This window comes from Sorex fumeus, unplaced genomic scaffold (assembly GCF_029834395.1).
Source record: "Sorex fumeus unplaced genomic scaffold, SorFum_2.1 ptg000008l, whole genome shotgun sequence".
Classification (NCBI taxonomy): domain Eukaryota; kingdom Metazoa; phylum Chordata; class Mammalia; order Eulipotyphla; family Soricidae; genus Sorex; species Sorex fumeus.
Window position 1 is genome coordinate 66,497,061 of NW_026606065.1, and position 20,781 is coordinate 66,517,841.

The 20,781-nt window shown below is 36.0% G+C and overlaps 1 protein-coding gene across 2 annotated transcripts in view; it reads right to left on the bottom strand.

Annotated features, from left to right (window-relative positions):
* Positions 1 to 607: 607 nt before the first annotated feature.
* The window catches only part of TDRD3 (tudor domain containing 3), a 119,770-nt gene continuing 99,596 nt past the window's right edge, over positions 608 to 20,781 (bottom strand). For both annotated transcript variants that reach the window (XM_056109911.1, XM_056109910.1), the window contains 2 exons: positions 7,340 to 7,465; positions 608 to 870 (listed from right to left, as the gene is read on the bottom strand). In XM_056109911.1, the coding sequence (XP_055965886.1) occupies positions 7,349 to 7,465 (117 nt within the window). In that variant the 3' untranslated portion in view covers positions 608 to 870; positions 7,340 to 7,348. The remainder of the gene's footprint in view (positions 871 to 7,339; positions 7,466 to 20,781) is intronic.

A 20,781-nucleotide genomic window follows, 5' to 3' on the forward strand; every position in this document is an offset into this window, starting at 1 on the left:
CTGAACCCCATGCCTAGACCTAAGAGATTTTGGAACTGCTTATATTGCTTCAAGTTGCTTATCTTATGTCTACATGAGACAGCCTGATACAGAAACTAATGCCAGAACAAGCAGAGAAGAGATATGTGAAGAATTAGTACTTTTCATGATAACTTAAGAGTTACTGAATTCAACCAACTGAAACCTACTGCATGATTGGTGGTGACTGAATCAGTTAATACTTTATGATGCTTCAGCCAGTCAGAACTGGGCTTCTCATGTGTTTAGAAAGATCTACCACATATTTTATCTGGAAGGGGATGCCTGCATTAAAAAAAATAATAATAAGGAACTATAGTTGAGACTAGTAGAGTGCTAAACAACAACTGTTTACATTAAATACTTTTTCTGTCTTAATACCAAGGAAGGATATTTGGCTTTAAGTTGTTATTGCAAGTAATGTTGCAAGTTGTATAAGTAAATTCATTCTACAATTATGAATGGGGACTTTAGTATACTACAGGTGTATTTCCATAGAAGGTAATTAGTACTGGGTTGATTAGTACCAGATGAATAGGAAAGATAACAGAAAAAAAAAGATAACAGCAAATAAAACAAAAGTAAGTCATTGTATATAATAGTGCATTGGTTTTATTGATGGTCAAAGGAAAAAAAATCATTATTTGAATTGAAAAAGAGATTTTCTTTATTTAACCCAGTATTTTCCTTATAGCTTGTGTGGCCTAGTTTTCCCAAGAAGATTTTATTTATATTTTTGATCTTCAAGTTATAATGTCCAACATGGTTGCATCTCATTCTGCAAGGTAAGTCGAAGGTCTATCAACAGGCTCTGACCAGGATGTTTCAGTCAATGGCTCCTTTCTTCACGCACTATTTAAAAACAGAGAAATAAGTAAAATCAGACTGTCAGATTGAGTTTTTCATACGTAGAGCACACTACTAGTAAAACTTATCTGTAAATGTCACGTGCTTGTATGACAATTGATAGAAATCAAATTGAACAAGGAAAAGTCAGACACTGTTGTCTAATTTACAATTGCTATAAAACAACATTCACTCAAAAAGTGCAATACAGAATTTTTTTTACCTTTGGAAATTCTTAAAGCACATTTGTCACAGTAAGCTTTGTGTAGCTAGGTATCAGTCACTAATGAAAGTAGGAAGTACCTGGGACTAAGTAAGAACTAAGAAAAGGAAATCTCAAGAAGGGATGAAGGAAAATGGGTCCCAAATCTAGAAATTTGGACTAATTGAATGTTTAACAAAGATTCAGTCTGTCCAAAAGTCACTTTTACTCTCATTCTACTCACTTTTACTTCCTTTTGAAAAGCTCAAAGTTGGTTTAGTTTATACAGGTCAGTAATTTTTGTTGACTGCCGCCAGGTCTGCCACCCCCTTTTTTGCCATGAATGACTTTAGCTGAACTTTCTTTGACTGGTAATATCAAAAGAGAGCTGAAGAATGGTTAGAAAAGCCTTGTTTACTCTACTTTTTTCAGTTTCACACATAAAACAAAACCTCAGCAAGGATGGGTAGAGTTCCAAAGGTGAGCAAAGCACTGCTCATGGTCTTCCAAAATAAAGTCTCTCCTGCTTAGAAAATAAACAGCTTTGGATTATATTATGCTCACATAATGTCTATCCTGAAGGCATCATGGGGTTTTATAACAGTTGTCTTATTTGTTTTGGTTTGGTTTTTGGTTTGGGGGTCACTCCCAGCTATGCTTAAAGGGCTTACTTTCTGGCTCTATGCTCAAGGGATACCTCTGGAGGTGTGTAGAGTTATAAGCTCCAACAGCTTTCTTTGTAGTCAGTATTTATTTCCCTGACCTTCATTGATTTGGAACTTTTTGCCAAGGGATGTAGCTGACAATGGGTGCTTTTAATGATGATTTTAAAAAATGAAGTCAGAGTTTTTATGCAGTACTCAATGCCTAGCTATTGGCTTCAAGGTTATTGATTAATAAGTGAAACTAAATAAAATTTAATCAAACAAAAAACTAGAAATGAAGTTCAAAATGAGCATACCTTTACTAAATCACTTTATTAAATATTGAGCTACATCCTATTAGCTTCAGTTGTAGTTACTGGCCACCTCCATGAATGTGCGAGGAACGCCAAGAGAGAGATAGCCACAAAAAGTCGCCTATCTTCGAAAACTCTTGAGCTAATTCGATGTCCTGATGGATCCATCACATCCTCCAGAACGGCAATGGAGAAGATTATCCATGACTTCTACTCAAATCTCTTCGATAGCCATGTCCACTTGCCAACATACCAAATTCCACAGGATGGGTATGTCGTTCCTAACGTTCTCCCTTCCGAAATCCGACACGCCATTTCGTTGGTAAAGAAGCAAACAGCACCCGGCCCAGACAAGGTCAGACCTGAACACCTGAAGAACCTGCCGTCAGTACTCATCAATACACTGGCTCGGCTCTTCACTCGCTACCTGTCTGAATGCAAGGTTCCGTCCCAATGGAAAACCAGCAGGACCGTACTACTGTTCAAGAAGGGAGACATCCATGACATTGGCAACTATCGCCCGATCTGCCTATTGTCTGTCATCTACAAGCTGTTCACTCGAGTCATCCTGAATAGGATTGGCAGAACACTAGATGAAGGACAACCATGCGAGCAAGCAGGGTTCCGCAAAGGATTCAGCACCATCGACCATATCCACACGATAACCAAGCTCATTGAGGTTTCTCGGGAGTTCAAGATGCCGCTCTGCTTAACGTTCATTGATTTAAAGAAGGCCTTTGATTCTGTTGAGACGGAAGCGGTCATTGAAGCCCTAGCCAATCAGGGCATTCAAGCCCAATACATCAGGATCCTCCGTGAGCTGTATTGCGGATTCACTACCAGGATCTCACCATTCTACAAAGAAGTGATCGTTGATGTCAAGAGAGGGGTGCGGCAGGGTGATACCATTTCACCGAAACTCTTCAGTGCCACCCTCGAGAACATCATGCGACGACTGGAATGGGAAGGAATGGGAGTGAAGATAGATGGTCGGCAACTACACCACCTCCGCTTTGCTGATGACATTGTTTTAATAACACCAAACATCAGCCAAGCGGCACAAATGCTGGCCGACTTTGACAGTGAGTGTGGAAAGGTAGGACTACAGCTGAATCTTACGAAGACAATGTTTATGAGAAACAGCCTTGTTCCTGACGCCCCATTCGCTCTCAATGGAACGACCATCTCAGAATGCAACAGCTATGTGTACCTAGGTCGAGAGGTCAACATGAGAAATGACCTGGCACCCGAGCTGCGCAGGAGGAAGAGAGCGGCTTGGAACGCCTTCAAGAACGTCGAAGAAATAGCTAAGAGGACGAAGAACCTCCGGCTCCGGGCACATCTCTTTGATTCCACTGTTCTTCCTGCATTAACATATGCCTCAGAGACCTGGGCCCTACGCAAACAAGATGAGAACGCCATTCAGGTCTCCCAAAGAAGAATAGAAAGAGCTATGCTTGGAATATCACGTTTCACTCAAATGAGAGAACGAATCCGGAGTTCTGACATCCGTCGACGATCAAGGATCAGGGACGCTGTCTCATATGCCAAGGTGTCGAAAATCAGATGGGCTGGTCACGTAATGAGATTTAAAGACGACCGTTGGACTAGAGCTGTTACTGATTGGATTCCACGGGATGTCAAGAGACCGCGTGGCCGCCCACCTACCAGATGGTCAGACTTCTTTGTCAAGATCATGAACGATCGGTTTGAGGCCCTCCATGTTCCCGGAGCAAAGAGATGCCATTGGGCTACACTAGCACGCGACAGGGACAAATGGAGACGTTACTGGCGCCCGCTCGAGCAAATCGACGACTAACGGGAAGTTAAGTGATTAAGTGATTAAGTGATCCTATTAGCTATTTGCTATTAGCTATTTGCTAACACTTTCTCTCAGACAAAGTGCTGAAGCTTTCTTCTCTCACCTTACATTTACAACTAGGTATTCCCTGCGTTTTACTAATTGCCTTAATATAGGATTTAAGTAGTATCCAACTCCTTCTTTGGGGAAGTACATGTATATGGCAGGAACTTTGTTTAAAAACAAACAAACAAAACCAGTAAAATCAAACATGAGCATTTTACACACAATTTTTTTTTGTTAAAATATACTGACTTAACAAACATACTAGACAGCTAGCTACTGCATGTTATTCCTTACCAAGCAAATTACTCACAAATAGAAGACTGTGCATATTATATTTTTAAGTTATAATAGAAAATACCTTAAAAGTTTCTCACTATCTTGAATAATGTGAAGATAAAAAAAAAAACTTTAGAAAAATCTCAATGTGCATTAGGATTCATGTTTATATTGCATGAAGTCAAATGATTGCCTAACCATATCTCCTGCTTTAACTGTTGATTTTACTGGAAAGTATTACTAAGAAAGTAAGAAAATATCATCTTTCAAAACAAAATGTTCAGTGGTTTGCTAACAGCAAAATTTTGATTCTTACTATTCCTGAACCTCATTCAAAAATTCAGACGATATATCAAAATTGATTCTGCTTTCATCACTGTCACTGTCATCCCATTGTTACCAGTTTCCTCGAACAGGCACCAGTAACGTCTCCACTCATCCTAGCCCTGAGATTTTAGCAAGTGCCACATTGGAGGCTCTTTCAGGGTTAGGGGAATGAGACCCTTCATTGTTACTGGGTTTTGGTATATCAAATACACCACGAGGAGCTTGCCAGACTCTGCCATGTGGGCAGGATACTCTTGGTAGCCTGCCGGGTTCTCTGAGACTGAGAACTAAACAATAAGAGGTCACGTGGCCTCAAACACAGCCGCGCACTTCCAGGAGATTGTTTAGTCTCTGGATCTTGGCCATTGATAGGACTACACAGTGTTGGGGGCAGTTGGTAGGTGTAACTGCACAGAAACTGGAAGATGGGGAATCTGGGTGGAGGAGACCCAGTCCTGATCCGAGCAGGCTTGGAGATCTCAGCCCCGGGTCCCGAACACCTGGGTTCCTCTGCCAGTTCCTTCATGCGTGAGGCTCGTCCAAGCGTGTGGAGAGTGGTCTTAAGCATGGCTGTGGCTGGTTCCAGAGGTCTTCAGCTGCAGGGGCTCTGCTTGGGGTGGGGAGTCTTTACATATATATTGATTCTGTTTTCATCAGTTCTTTCAAACAATAGGAAAAATGGCAAATAGCTCTTCTGTGGGACTTTGGACAGTAAGTCCTACCTATTTACTTGATGGCCTTATATTAAATACAAATAAAAGTCAATGAAACAATAAAAAGGGTGCTCCATGGCTTACTTAGGTAATTCAGCATTCAAGTAACATCCGACTTCCATTCTAGTCAGAATCAGGGGGTCAAGGTCCTCCCGTTCCCGTTGTTCATCGATTTGCTCGAGCGGGCCCAGTAACGTCTTCTTCGTAAGACTTATTGTTACTGTGTTTGGCATATTGAATACGTCACAGGTAGCTTGCCAGGCTCTGCCATGCGAGTGAGATACTCTCGGTAGCTTGCCGGGCTCTCCGAGAGGGGCGGAGGAATCGAACTCGGGTTGGCCATGTTGGCTGTGTGCAAGGCAAACGCCCTACCCTCTGTGCTATCGCTACAGCCCTAGACAGAATACTAAACAAACAAACAAAAAAAAAGCTCTAAATACTAAACAAAGAAAACAAGTTCATGCTCTAGACAGAATACTAAACAAAAAAACCAGAAGCAACCATTCCTTCACTTAAGATGATAGACCAAAACAACTCTTAACAAATAAGGGGTTTAGGGAAAGCTGAGTAAGATTTAAGATGCTGTGACAGTGCAAAAAATACTATCTGAAAAATATGTATAATTTTAAATTTTCTAGTAGCCACTGTTAAAAAAAAAGGGAAAATAAATTTTGAGAATTTTTTTAATCCATTTTATCTAAGACATTATGTTGGTATCTAATGAATTAAAATTGAGATACTCTTCTTTAAAAAAAAACTAAATATCTAAAATGCACGATATGCATTTTTTTCATGTATAGCACAATTCAACTGAGAGGTTAGCCGCTATTCAAGTGCTAAATAGTCACAGCTGCTCTGAAAAGTTGAATCACTTAGTAAGGAAAAAATACAATGTGGACAGTCTTATTATAATAAATATCTGAAATAACGGACTGGGAACAATTTCTTTTTAATTCTTGATTATACAGCTACTGGAGGCATACTGAAAAAAAGATGTTAAATCAAAAATAGTCTTAGTATGATATATATAATAAAAGTTATAATGGGAAAACCTTGGTCTTGGCATAATAAAACAATTAAGAAAGGCAAAATTATTTCCTTCCCCAAACATGTCAGATAAGTAAGAAATTTGTTCATCAAAATATAATACCTTAGATTGGTCCCACTCTCCTGACTTTTAAGAATAAGTATTTCTTCTTTCTATAATTTTCAAATAGTAACTCTTTTTCTAAAACTCTAACATGAAAGTTTCTAGATCAATAATATTGAGATTCCAAATTAAATTTCAATAACTAATCATGGTGTCTTCATCCAATTCCTAAATATATATATTTCTCTTTCTTAAAAATGAATAAAAAAATAAACTCAATCAGGTTAGCAGTTATCTAGTCCTTCATTGTTGTTCATTTTCTTCCTGTTTGAAAATTTAAATTCATTTCAAAGATTGTCATCACCTCTAATGAAGCGAATAGGTGAAGAGAACAAACAGAATGAATTACACACTTCATCTATGGTGAAAGATTTGGTGGAAAGCAATTTCTAGCTATATATGCTGATATATATATATACATATATATATATATACACACACACATACATATATGCTGGTCTGTTTGTGCAACACTTGGTGGCATTCAAGGGCTATTTCCAATACATGCTCAAAGATGTGGTGACCAAACCAAATCCAGGGTATCTTGCACTCAAAATATGAGTTCCAGTCCAGGGAGCCATCTCTCTGGTCTACTATGATATGCTCTTACATACTATAGGTAAAGGTAAAGGTAAAGGTAAAGGCCCTCCCGTTGATCGTCGATTTGCTCGAGCGGGCCCAGTAACGTCTCCATTGGAGACTTTGTTGTTACTGTGTTTGGCATATCGAATACTCTTGGTAGCTTGCCAGGCTCTCCGAGAGGGGCGGAGGAATCGAACTCGGGTCGGCCATGTTGGCCGCTTGTAAGGCGAACACCCTACCGCTGTGCTATCGCTCCAGCACATACTATAAAGTTCAAAAACAACCTTTTAAAAAATTATATAACCATTATTAAATATTTATAATCAGACTTACATATTCAGCATGAATAGATAGCAGCATCTTTCTGTTTACAACAACTATTATGTAATGTTAAGTTTACCTTTCAGTATTAGTTCCGAGCCCGTGGAGGTTGGTAAAACTGCTGGGTTGGCCGAGTGGATCTCCTTGGCTGGCCATCACCTCCTCTACGGAACTCAAGTGTTTGGTCATAGGTGCCTTCTTCCTCCTATTTGCAAAGAGCAGCTACTTAACACTTCAAAAGATTTCAAAGTTTCCCAAATTAAATACACTTTATGGTCCCAGCTTTTATATACCCTCTCAAGTTTCCCTAGAATCCACATTTTTCAACTTTCATAAGAGAGAAAATCAAATGGAGAGGGGAGAAAGGCAGGGATTTAACAATTCTTTTGGTCCTTGGTAATAGAAGAATGAAATTTATAGAAGTAACATCAGAATCAAATTTTTATTCTAACAAAGGGATCTATTTCCACATGATAGCAAGATTATCTCATGAAATGATATAAAGTGGTAAAAACACAAAAAGCCAAGACTATAAATAAAATTATTCTTGAGCATTTAGGTTATTAAATGTTTATAAGAATTTATCATGGAAAGGAGTTTTGTTAAGAAATGAAAAAAGGGTGAGAAGAGTCAGAAAATATTCACAAGCTATATGTTTTCATCTGATAAAAACTTCAGCATCACTAAGAACCTTCCTCTAGAGGCAGTAATACATAGCGGAATGTAATGAAGAAGGAACACAACTTACAAAGAAAGAAAGCTTCATGCAAGACACAGCAATCACCACAGTAAGACACAAACTATTTACTTCTCCTTTTCTTTCTTATAGCAGGGTAGATCTACTAGCTCAAGGAATAGCACAGGAAAATTAGGATATGCAGATTAAACAGCCAAAAGAGAATAGTTAATTATAAAATTTGAAAGGGCTTAGAAGCAACAGAAATGTAGCCAAGAGCCACATTGGTTTCTTACTGAGTGCTGCCACCCTATTATTTTAGTTTTTAAATTAATACAGCTATGCAGTATGTTTCCTTTCAGAGACAGAAAAAAATGGCTCTCAATTTTGTTTATGAAAGATAAAACATTTATTTCAAAACTACAGTTTAAATTCCAACTAAATTATAGAGCACAATAATTTGCATGAGTTCAGAAATTTATCCTATTTCTTGGTCCTCTTTTATCTTTGCATCTTCTTTCCCAAAAGATTGCTTTCCTTTCACCCTTTTAATAACACAGGTAATTATATTAAAGACTGGTTTCTAGTCTTAAATTTTACAGATCCAACCATGCAATTTCACCTAACAGAAGCAGAAAAAATGCTGAGGTAATTTGAGCAAATCCTATTATTTAGAAATGATATTTAATATTTAACAAGAACATAATTCTTGTTATTAGCCATACACATTGGTATTCTTGTGAACCATTATTTCCATTTTATAAAAGGGACACTGAATCTCAGGACAGCTTTGTGACTTTGGCCCAATACCACTATGACGAAACTTGGGTTTTGATTCAAATATTACAGCACAAATCTTGAAGTCTCCATTTGCAAGTAAAATAAACCAAGAGTCGAAAATTAATGAAAATCCTTAAATGGTCATCAAAATCTACATAAGATAAAAAGAGAACTCCGACAATATATCTGACCTAATTTAATGACTACATTTTAGAGACGAACTTCCAGGTGATCTCTACTTTTTCTATGATCATTTGATTAACAATCAAAAGAGTTTAGAAGCAAAGCTATTATTTCCATAATTTAGCAAAGCAATTAAATACAGGAAGAAAATGAAAAAGTGTTCAGGAATGGAGAATTTTTTATTATTCTGGTCACTGTTCTGGATGATGAGTGTCAAATAACTACAGTTCAATATGAAAAGGAACTTTAAAACTTTAATTTTATAACATAATAACATTTGAAGCTTTGCACATTGCCTAAGCAGAATAAATTATATATTTGGCATTACAAGAAATAAAATACTTATTTCAGGGATTAGAATGGGAAAAAACGAAATTTATTTTTCTCTACATCAGCTGCAAATCTGTCTAGAGAAGATATCTAAAATTATATACTTTGTCAATAAAATACACTATTTAAGGTAGAGTATTTACTGAGTGACTGAATTGCATTTATATAATAAATGACGCCACTATTTGAAAAGATGTATCTCTATGTTTAAAAGATTCACAAACTCTACTGGCTAGAACCAATTAAATGATTTTATAGAGGTAGTCAGTCATAAGATTTCTTTTATATTATTTTATGTCTTCATCTTTTCCAACAAAGTAGAAACAAAAAATAAATATTCTGAACATCTTTATTTTCAGTTACTGTCAAAAATAAAATTTGATTTCTATACTTGCAAATATTCCAGAGTAAAGCTATACTTCCATTTATTTAGGACTGGAAACCAATGAGTGAAAAGCAAAGATAAATATTGCTCTCACAGTGTTTAAGGTCAAAACTGGTTACCCAAAGAACCACTTCCTATAGCCTAAAGCTAATACTTGGAGCTTTTTTACATTTCATGTACCTCACACACACTTCAAGTAAATAAATCAGTTATTTGGAGTCAATTTCAAATGGAATTTATATCTTGTTCTTCTAACCCAATAGTTTTCAACTTTTTTATACCTCTGGACCAGCAAAAATGAAAATATTCCATCAACTGGTAAGACATTAGTAAAACAATATTATATTTATATGTAAATAATTACAACGGTACCAATACATGAGCTACAATAGTACCAGTACATGATCTAAGTGTACCATGTGTTAAGTGTCACTAACTTTTCCACAAAAAGATATGCAGGAAATTTTTGCAAATAGTTCAGGACTGGCAGTTGAAAAAAAAATCACTGTGCTAGGCGATCTTTTCCTTTTACATCTTACTATGCTGTAACATTTGGAATTCAAGCTTTTTTAATGTCATATGTACAAGAACATGGTTCTAAAATTCTGACATGATGATTAGGCTGACAGAGTCCGAGAATGACACCTAGTCTGTCTCCACTGATTTGACAAATGAAGAATCTCTTGATGCAAAGACGTAAAGTGGTTTGTTCAAGTTACAAAGCTTTCTGAGAAAAAGACCAGACTAGGAACATTTTGTTTCTCTTAAGCAAGGTTCTTTTTAAAAGAAACAAAAAATCCATGTAATTTTCATATAATGGTACCTTCCAATGTCATTTTCCCCATGTTTTTGAGATTAAAAACCATTTCATTGGGACTTAGTTTTTTTCACTCATCTTAATCAAGGTAGCATATAAAACCTGGTTTTAAAATTCTAAGTAACAAAATGAGCCCTGTTTTGGGCCAAGGATATGGCTTAAGAGGTTAAACCTTGCATATATTAGACCCTTGATTCAAAGTAAGTCTTTTGATGGCAACTTTTACTAATCGATTTAGTAATCTATTACTTTTAGTAATCTATTACTTTTAGTAATCTATTGCTCTTTAAATGATGAGATATAAAATGCAAATCATTGTGACACCAAACATGAAAAAAATTGTATTTTGAAAGAAACAAAAGGTTAGAGAAACAAGAAGGAAATGCAAAACTTTATCTACAAAACATGTTTGACAGTTCACAACTAACATCATTCCTACATAATCAGCTTGTCTCTCAGTAGAGCATAATGTATCTGGAATGAGAACACAATGGCATATTTCATAATTCATAGAGGAACTGAGTTACAAAAGCTCATTACAAATTAGCTCTTGGAACCTTAAAGGAGGAAACACACTGAAAGAGAAGTTAGTGTCTCTAGTCTGTATGTAATAAGGTGAGAAACCCCTAAGTATACAAACCTGGAATTCTAGGAAGGTGCCAAATCAGTGATTCTCATTTGGAGTGATTTTACTCTTCCACAAAAGAGGCATTAGGCAATGATGTTTTTAGATTGCCATATCCAAGAAATTTTACTGACATAAAGTGAGTCTGGAGACATTTCTGGCTATTATACACTGAAGAAATAGAGTGTAGAGTTACTTAATGTTAACTACATCTAATGAACAAAGGCCAAGGATCCTACAACCTACTAAACTGTCACTGTCACTGTCACTGTCCTCCCACTGTTCAATTTGCTCGAGCGGGCCCAGTAACGTCTCCTTCGTGAGACTTGTTGTTACTGTGTTTGGCATATTGAATACGTCACGGGTAGCTTGCCAGACTTTGCTGTGCGGGCGAGATACTCTTAGTAGCTTGCCTGGGTCTCCGAGAGGGGTGGAGGAATCAAACCTGGGTTGGCCAGGTTGGCCGCATGCAAGGCAAATGCCCTACCCACTGTGCTATTGACACTATTAAGAATCTATTTTATTGGACTCAATAAAATTCTTTATAATTCCAAACAGTAGCAAACCATTTTGATACCATTACAGTACCTCCATCCCTTTCTAGCAGTATTTCTCTTGTCCCTAGCAAATCTAGGGTCACAAAATAGGTAGAGAAATAACACTATGTTTTTGTGAAACTTCAAGCAGTTTTGTGTAGAACCCTACTAAACATCCTACAATATATGGGTGGGGGTCCAAACAGCAAAAATTTACTCAACTCAAATGCTAACAGTGTGGATGGAGGTTGAGAAATTCCAGACTAAGCAAATAAAGAAACTCTGGAAATTTACTACAAATGAATGCCAGGGAAGTCAGGAAACTAATCCTGAAATTCAGAATGTCTAAGTTTGATAATCTCCCTTTTATCTTACCAGGAACTTGTGTTCGTATGTATGATTCAAATGCTGACCTACTTATGGAATTTTACGGCTGAGTCAATTTCCTGGTACTTTTCTAATTTTCTTTGTTCTAGCTTAATTAAATTATTTAAGCCTTTTTTCAGTGCTCAATGCTTACTCCTGGTTCTCTGTTCAGGGATCACACCTGGCAGAGCTTGGGGCTCAATATGGGAATCTGAGAACTGAAACCAGGTTGTCTGCGTGCAAGGCAAGCATGTTACCCACTATACTATCTCTGCAGCCCCATGAATTACTTTATCTTAAACTGAAATCCCTTTACATCATAAACTAGTAAACTGATGAGATTATCTGGTTGGTGCATGAAGTTATGGAAAACAAGGAAAAACTTATTTATGCCTGTCCTAATAACTACTTTCTGTGTAATTTAATAAAACTTTAAGTCATTTCCTTCCAAAAGAATTTTTACAATAGTCACAAATATGTAGCCAAAATATGAAATGTATATTACACATAATCCACAGTAATTCTTGAAGTTTAAGAAACTTTAAACATTGAAATACTAAAGAGAAGGTATCTCCTTCACTGAACCACAGACGAACTACCTCTGTGAATTTCCAGGTCATCTTTTCCTACTTGGAGAAATTTTTGTTTTTTTGGGTGGTTGTGGGTCGGGGAGAGGGAGTGTGGGTAGAGGGGACTAGATAGACAACCCAGAAGTGCTTCAGGGCTACTCCAGGCTCTGTGCTCTGAAGTCACTTTTGAGATGTCTGGGTAACTATGTAGTGCCAAGGACTGAATCAGGGTTAGCTGCATGCCAGGTGAAAGCGTTAACTTCTGCACTATTTCTCTGGTTCTACAAGCTAATTATAAAACTTAAGCAAACTACCATTTTAAAGACATCTTTTTTTTAAAACACAATGTAATATAAAAGCAAAATTATGAAGGCAGTTAAAAAACAAGTGGTGGCCAAGGACTGGGATGTTATGGATGGAGTGATGATGAACAAAACAGGACAATTTCAGGACAATGAAACTACTCGATGTAACATTATTATGATGGCTATACTTTATTAAAATGGTACCTCTTGTACTATTCAGCTTCTTGCTGTAGTTATCAATAACTAGAATATAAGAATTATTTTAATTCTTGGGACTCCATCAATAATCAATATCTGAAAACAGGGGTTGAGAAACAGTACAGCAGATAAAGCTCTTGCCATACATGCAGCTGACTGGGTTTGATTCCTGTCACCACGTCTGCAAAGCTCCACCAAAAGTTATCCCTGATCACAGACACAGGAATAAGGCCTGAACATGATCTTTACACTCCTATAACTGATTTCACTTGGTATTAACAACTCACCTTCTATGGTTAGAGGCTTCAATGAGCAACTTATAGAAATAAAATAAATTTTATGATAATAAGTAACACCATTTTAAAAAATAAGGTTACATAATAGAATAAAATATGGAAAACTTACAGTATCTCCTGTCCTTAAAGTTGTTTTAAAAATTATCTCTTTAATATGTACCTTGCCCAGTAATAGTTAATCCAAAAACTTTTGGCAAAAGAGGAAAAAAAGATTGAATAACACACACACACACACACAAAGCCTGACTCAAAATCTAATTACTAAACAACTATTCCTAAATGAACAGATAATGTTATGTAATTTTTTTATTTACATATCAAGCAGTATTAAGAACTATATATTACTGAAAAGTTTGTTTTGTAAAGTGGAAATTAAAATTGTGATGACAGAATATTCTACAGCCATCTGAAAAATCCTGCTCAATGTTTTACTCCACATGCTGCCGACTAAAGCAAAAACTACACACAGCAACTGATTTTTAACATGGGGAAAAACTAGATGTCTAAATGACAGAAAAGTCAAATACAGAGTTATTCATCTGAGTCCCTTTAACATGAAGATTTTATACCCTTAATCAATGTGCATTTTTGGCAGCTCAGTCACTCAACTAAACATAAAAGCCCACATCATTTAGCTAGGAGAATATAATACAGATAGGGGGAAAAAAAAAACACTAGTAAACATGTCAATTAAATCAAATTTCCAAATGATTAAAGTATGGATACTCCTTTACTTAAAAACAATCCTAAGTTTATTTGCAACTAACGGGAGTAAATATTTTGTCTCATAAATCCTTGCAATGATGCTTTTAATGATAAAATCTCACTACTACACAAATGAAAAAATTAATAAGGCTTCAAGTAATTTACCAATGTTATTTAAGTGGTTCATACATCAATAAGATCCTGGACTGCCTATTCCAACAATCTTTTCATTACATCACAGGGCATATATTTTATTTTTTTTTATTCAGACAAATTTGCTTAACTTTTCCTAAGAGCTAGCTTATTGTCAATTTTAAATAAACGCTTGGCTTCAGTCCTGAGGCAAATACAATCTTAATTTAAAGGTCTTTACCTTTAGTTGAAATACTACTGAAGAGTCTAAAATAATCATTTGTAAAAATTATGTAAATATAAATAAACTATCATTTGCAGTCACAGTGGAAGTGTGCTCGGGGAATTAGCCCTGGGAGAATTAATTTACTGATCACCCTGGTGCCTCCCAGTCCATAACCCACCCATCCTAAAATTGTCTTTCCAGGCAAAGAAACAGTACAAGGATAAGGTTTTTGTCTTGAATGTGGACAATTCCCCAGTTTAATACCCTGCAGCACACATGGTCTCCTGAATATTGCCAGGAGTGATTCCCGAGGACTGAGCCAGAAGTAAGCCCTAAGCACAGTAAGGTGTGGCCCCCAAACCAAAACAAAAACAAAAATCTTTTCTCTGGTTGGCTCTGAAGACCTGAGTCTGTCGTATTCCAACCTGCTAGCTAGTTGTCAATAAATTTCTCTCTTAACCTGTTAATATTGTCACTGTGTCTTTTGTTTGATTGGTCCTTAATTGGTAGTAGATCCAAACCTTCTTGGTTACATTGGGAATCAAAGTGGGCATCCTATTTGCAATGTGCTCAAGCCCTTTGAGCTATGTCTTTGGCCCCTATAACTCACTGCCTATTTTGACTAAAGATTAAACTGAGCCTAAAAACCTGTCCAGAAGTTCAGAGTAGGAAATCTATTTCTGTCAAAAGATGCCACTCTACAATTTTCTTGAGATATATCATATAATGGTATTAGTATTTAAGATGTCAGTCTCTTTTCATTGTTGTAGGCTCTTTGGGGCCCCATCCCATGCTGCTCAGGGGATATTCCTGACTCTGTGTTGCATATAGGATGCTGAGAGATGTGCTCAGGGACCATCTGGTGCCGTGGATAAACTTAGGTTTTTCACATGCAAGGCGCTGTGCTCAGCCTATTGAACTATCACCTTAATCCCAAATTTCTCTTTTATTATTTGGGAGGGAGGAAGAAAGGGTGGAAAGGAGGGTCTACCACAGAGTGTTCAGAAAGTCTGGAGGCAACTGTTGGCAATTTTCTCACTTGGGCCCAGGAATACTATGGTGCTACTCAGGTTCTATGGTAGTGGGGAGCACGTAAGGCCTAATTTCTGTACTATCATCCCAGCCTCAGATCTCAGTCTATTAACTATTGAGATCTGGGGCCAGGGAGTAAGGACAGGAATTCTGTAGTCTGAGTAGACTGAGTCTGATTTTAAACTCTACCACTTTCTAGCCATGTTAATCAACCTCTTGACATTGCAGTTTCTCATTCAGAAACAGCAATGAATAAACTTATATGTTAACAAGAAGAACTATATGAGATTATACCTATAAAAAGTTTAGCAAACAAGCAATATATGTTTCTCACTATTCTGAATAAAGCGATGTTCTGATAATAAAACATATAGCCCTCCTTCAATTAAACTACCTATAACTCAAGGAGTTTGTTATAAAACAGAAATTGTTCTTTAAATATTTCTCATACAGCTTAGCACACAGAAATGTGGAAAAGACACTGAACAAAATAAAAGGACCAATGAAAGAGATTCATGTCACTAGCTTTCCTTTAACTTCTCTGGAAATTCAAAAACTAACCACAAAAAACCAACAATTTCACATTATAGATCACTCTATTGTTACTATTCTTTGTTTTTGAGGAAGGATTTTCATTTTTAAAAAATATGTAGAAAACAAAGGGCAAATACATAAAAGAAATAAGACAAAAAGAAAGGAACATGGCAGAAAATGATCAATTAAAATTATAGACATTTGAATAAAATATTTTAAAATTAACATCTTTAAATGTCCTGCTTTTAATTCATATCTTTACACTTTAGCAAATTCCTTAAAGAAATCAGTAGAAAAAAAAATTTAATGTGATAGTACAGCAATGATAATTGATAAGAGAAAGCGCCCAGCTATAATTGACAAGTTATCAGTATCATTCATAAATGATGCCATTCATATAAATTATCTTTGTAAAAATAACTTATTTCTCAAATATGGTAATTATAATATTTTATTACCTTCTGTGGTTAATATATACAGCCACTAATCACAAATAGTTTTATTTCATTTCATCTTCTCATAATTTAAATCATTTACATGCTAAAAATGTAGGCTAATATGAACTAAGATGAGTTAACTAATTCCTTCCCTGAAAACAACAACTATATATCATAATTCTGGTTTTTTACTCCAAAGATTCAACCCTGTCGATTTTATCTAACTGATCATCTGAGGCAGATAGTTTGCTACAATGACCTGAAACATAGATTGATAGGGGAGGTGGGCGAAGAAAACCATGACAAATGGATAAAATATAGACCTCTGCTTTTAGGAAGTACTGAGGTCTGAGGAGTAGGGGAAATATATCTTGACAAGTTTTATATTGTAATACCCATTAATAAGGTAAGGTAAGGTAAAGGCCCTCCCGTTGATCGTCGATTTGCTCGAGCGGGCCCAGTAACGTCTCCATTGGAGACTTTGTTGTTACTGTGTCTGGCATATCCAATACTCTTGGTAGCTTGCCGGGCTCTCCGAAGGGGCGGAGGAATCGAACTCAGGTCGGCCATGTTGGCCGCTTGTAAGGCGACCGCCCTACCCGCTGTGCTATCGCTCCAGCCCGTTTAATAATGAAATAAAATAGATGATACTTTTTCTCCCTTGAGGAAAACTCAAACACATGAGAATCACAGAAAATAACAAAAATTTTGAATGTTAAAGCAGAGGTCCAATGTATATATACTATTTTCACATTTAATCCCCACATGTAGGTACTTACAGTAACTCCTATTAACAAAGGTTACGCTGGAACAAGCTAGATACTACAATGGATAAGGCACTTTCCTTAAATATGGCCCGGGTGGGTTCGATCCCCAACCCATGTTCTGTGAACTGAGCACTGCCAGGAGTGATCCTTGAGCATACAGCTAGGGACAAGTTTTGGATAATGCCAGGTGTGCCCCCCCCAAAAAAAAAAACAAAAATAGGTAAGTAAATGATGTCTAAATACAAGTAGTAGCACTGTCCTCCCATTGTTCATCGATTTGCTCAAGCGGGCAACAGTAACGTCTCCATTATGAGACTTGTTACTGTTTTTGACATATCGAATATGCCACAGAGAGCTTGCCAGGCTCTGCCATGTGGGCAGGATAGGGACGAAGGAATTGAACCTGGGTCAGCCGCTTGCAAGGCAAATGCCCTACCCGCTGTGTTATTGCTCCAGCCTGATGTCTAAATAACAAACTAAAACTATTCTCTTTAGTGAAACATACAGATAAAATCTCCTCCCCCCACCCCCCGCTCGTTTTTTGAGATCCATACCTGGCGGTGCTCAGTGTCTACCTTCCATTAGGAACTTGGGAGAACACCCCTATATATGAGGAAGATATACATATATAGGCCTCCCACCTTCATAGCAAGTAAGTGAGCTCTCTGGTTCAAAGATAACAGGAGTATAAAAAGCCTCTGTAGTGATTAGAGATATGACTGAAATAGTTGAGCAGATATTTTTGCATGTGGAGATTCCAGGTTAGATTCTTAGCACTGAGTAGATCATCAGTAGATCACCAAGACATCTGATTCTAGCTACCAAGAACCACTAGGTTTGTATCTTCTACCCTCAGCCAGCAGTGCAGCAAAAACCATCACAAAAACACACAATAAAACATCTGCCAATTATCATTCCAGGTACTTAAACCATAGGTTTAAAGCACTTACAATATCAATAACCTGACCTTTGCTACACAAATCATACTGAAGCATATGCTTTGATTGTGGGAAGCCCAGGTTGGATCCCAACACCACATGGTCCCCAAATGCTGTTCTGAAAATAGCACCCAAGCACTACTGGACGAAGTCCTAAAACAAAAATAAAAGAATTCATCCATCACATCATACCCAAATAGTGGTTGTCTGTGACTCCTTCAATAACTCTAGTAACAGGTGCTCAGGTTTCCTGAGTAGTCAACTGTAGCTGACTTCATATTCATTATCAAAAAGTGTAAATCTGCACTTCTGGAACTTCTCGTTTTTGAGCTGAGCCTGTTTTCCTTGCAATATGAAAGATTTAGAATTATTTTTAACAAGCATTAGACTTTTCCTCAGGTTTTGATTTTCAATAATACTAACATCTTAGTTTCTGGAATAATTTTTCAAATGTGATTATTTCTAAAATCTCTCATCATCTTGATTACTTTTTCTTTTTATATATTTTAATATTTTCAATTTGATATAAGCCAATATTCAGAATAATATTCTAAATATGGTCTGCTTAAAAATATTATTTCCATGATGAATAAAGACTACATCAATTATTGTTATAATGCTGCTTCTTTTATATTTTTAGCAGCTGTTCAATCATTGCTTGCTCATGCTGTGTCATCAAGCTAAATCCTTATAATTGACTTGCATATTGGTTTCAACCTGTATCTGAATAGTATGATTTTCCTAACTAAATATAAAGTTTTATATTGAAACTCATACACAACTAATGAAAGGCATTATTTTAGCACCAGATCATCTCGGGAGTTTTCTGAATTTTCAAGAAAGTTATTTTAGTGATTTTTCAATTTTTTATTTTGCAATGTGGAAATTAGAAGACTATCAGAAAACAGAACAATACTTACTGTGAGCCTTACATATATTTTAATCTTAAAACTAAATTCTAGTGAAATTTAAAAAACTAAGGAGTTTCTCAGCATATTAAACTCTTTTTTATCTAAAGAAAGGTAGATTAAGGGAATAGGTTGCTCTATTTCCCCTATATAAAATACTTTCCTGTCCCTGAAAACTACTAGCTGATATCACTGTATACATTTATCTTCATTTCTGAATTTATATTCTCTAAATTTGTAAAAACTAAGATTTAGTGAATTAAATGTTCAAACACACTTAACAAGTTATCATATTTTGAGTAGAACTTGATATGCTGAATTATATAAATTACCTTACTTCACCTCCACAATAATATCCTTATGTAAGACAGAAAATGGGCAAGTGGATAGCAGATTTAAACCTGAGCATCAGCTCTATAACTTACTAGTTCAATGATTCGTGTCATATTACTTGCTGACTGATTCTGAGCCTGTGTTTGTAATTTTCCTTCTGTGTAAAGTGAGGATACTAATTCCTTCATAAAGTTTCCATAGATGTTAAATTGGTTAGTGTACATGAAGAGCTTACACACACCATCAAAAACTGGGTTTTGAATAGAAGGATCTCCAAATTTCACATTCTAAAACAAATATCCACCTCACCTAAATCAGTGGAATTGCTAATACATAAATATGTTACTCTTATTATGCTTAAAATTATAAGTATCTTCCTTTTGCTGAAATTTCAAATGTTCATTATGAGTTTACTTGTATCATTCTTTTTCAAGCATAATAGGACCTTCATAATCACCTTTTTTATTGTTAGATGGTTGAAGAAAAATACCAAAAAAACAATTTCCCTAAAATTAGTAAAGAGAACTTTTTCCATCAGTTTAGGTAAAGGATAACTAGCAGGTATGTATCATCTGAACTAAATACCGTATTGGATACACATACTATTTACAAACATTTAGAAACTATGCTTTAGTTGTCTGCAATTCCATACCTGAAACATGATATATACAATAAAAAGAGAAAACATTAGTAATATAAACAATGCAAAGTAATTTGTTCTGTACATGGTACATATGAAAAATGCAAAGTATGTTTCTTTCTATTAAATACATGAGATATCCTTTGTTTAAAAATGAAGCTATTTCTTCCTCCCATTCAGTGATGGCTGGGTAAATGATAGCAAGAGCAAGTTTAACAAGTATAAAGTCTCTGTATAACGAAGTCAAAAGGGTTTTCTTTGGCTTTCAAATATTTATTATGTATCTTTATGAAAAGCTTTAAGGTAAAGCAATCAATTAAAAATTCTATATTAATCCATAAGATTATCTGAAGTGCATTCCTTTGTGCAACTTAAAATCCTCTCTTCTCTACTACTATCACAAAGCTGCTTATTAAAGAGAAAGACAAACAGATTCTCTATATAAGGAGGTGCACTAACGGAATATCTGTGATTATGTCTATATTGTATAATAGTGTGTAAAACTGTGGATTACTTATTAGGGTTTAATGAAAAATCAGTAAGAGTAGGGAAATTTATGGTATTCCTGAGAGCTTATAAACTTCTTTGGAGTATAAAATGTATTATGAATGGCTAAATTTCAGTTTATGAATACATATAAACACTGAGAAGAGGAAAAGTCTGTCCGGGGTTAAACATTAATTTATGCAAATTCCTGGCAAGAATCCTGTCAATGTCAAACAGCAGGTACATGGAAAGAAAATCTTTGTGTCAGAGCTGGAAAAGAAGTCACCAATTTATGAACACTGTTAGGAACCATAGGA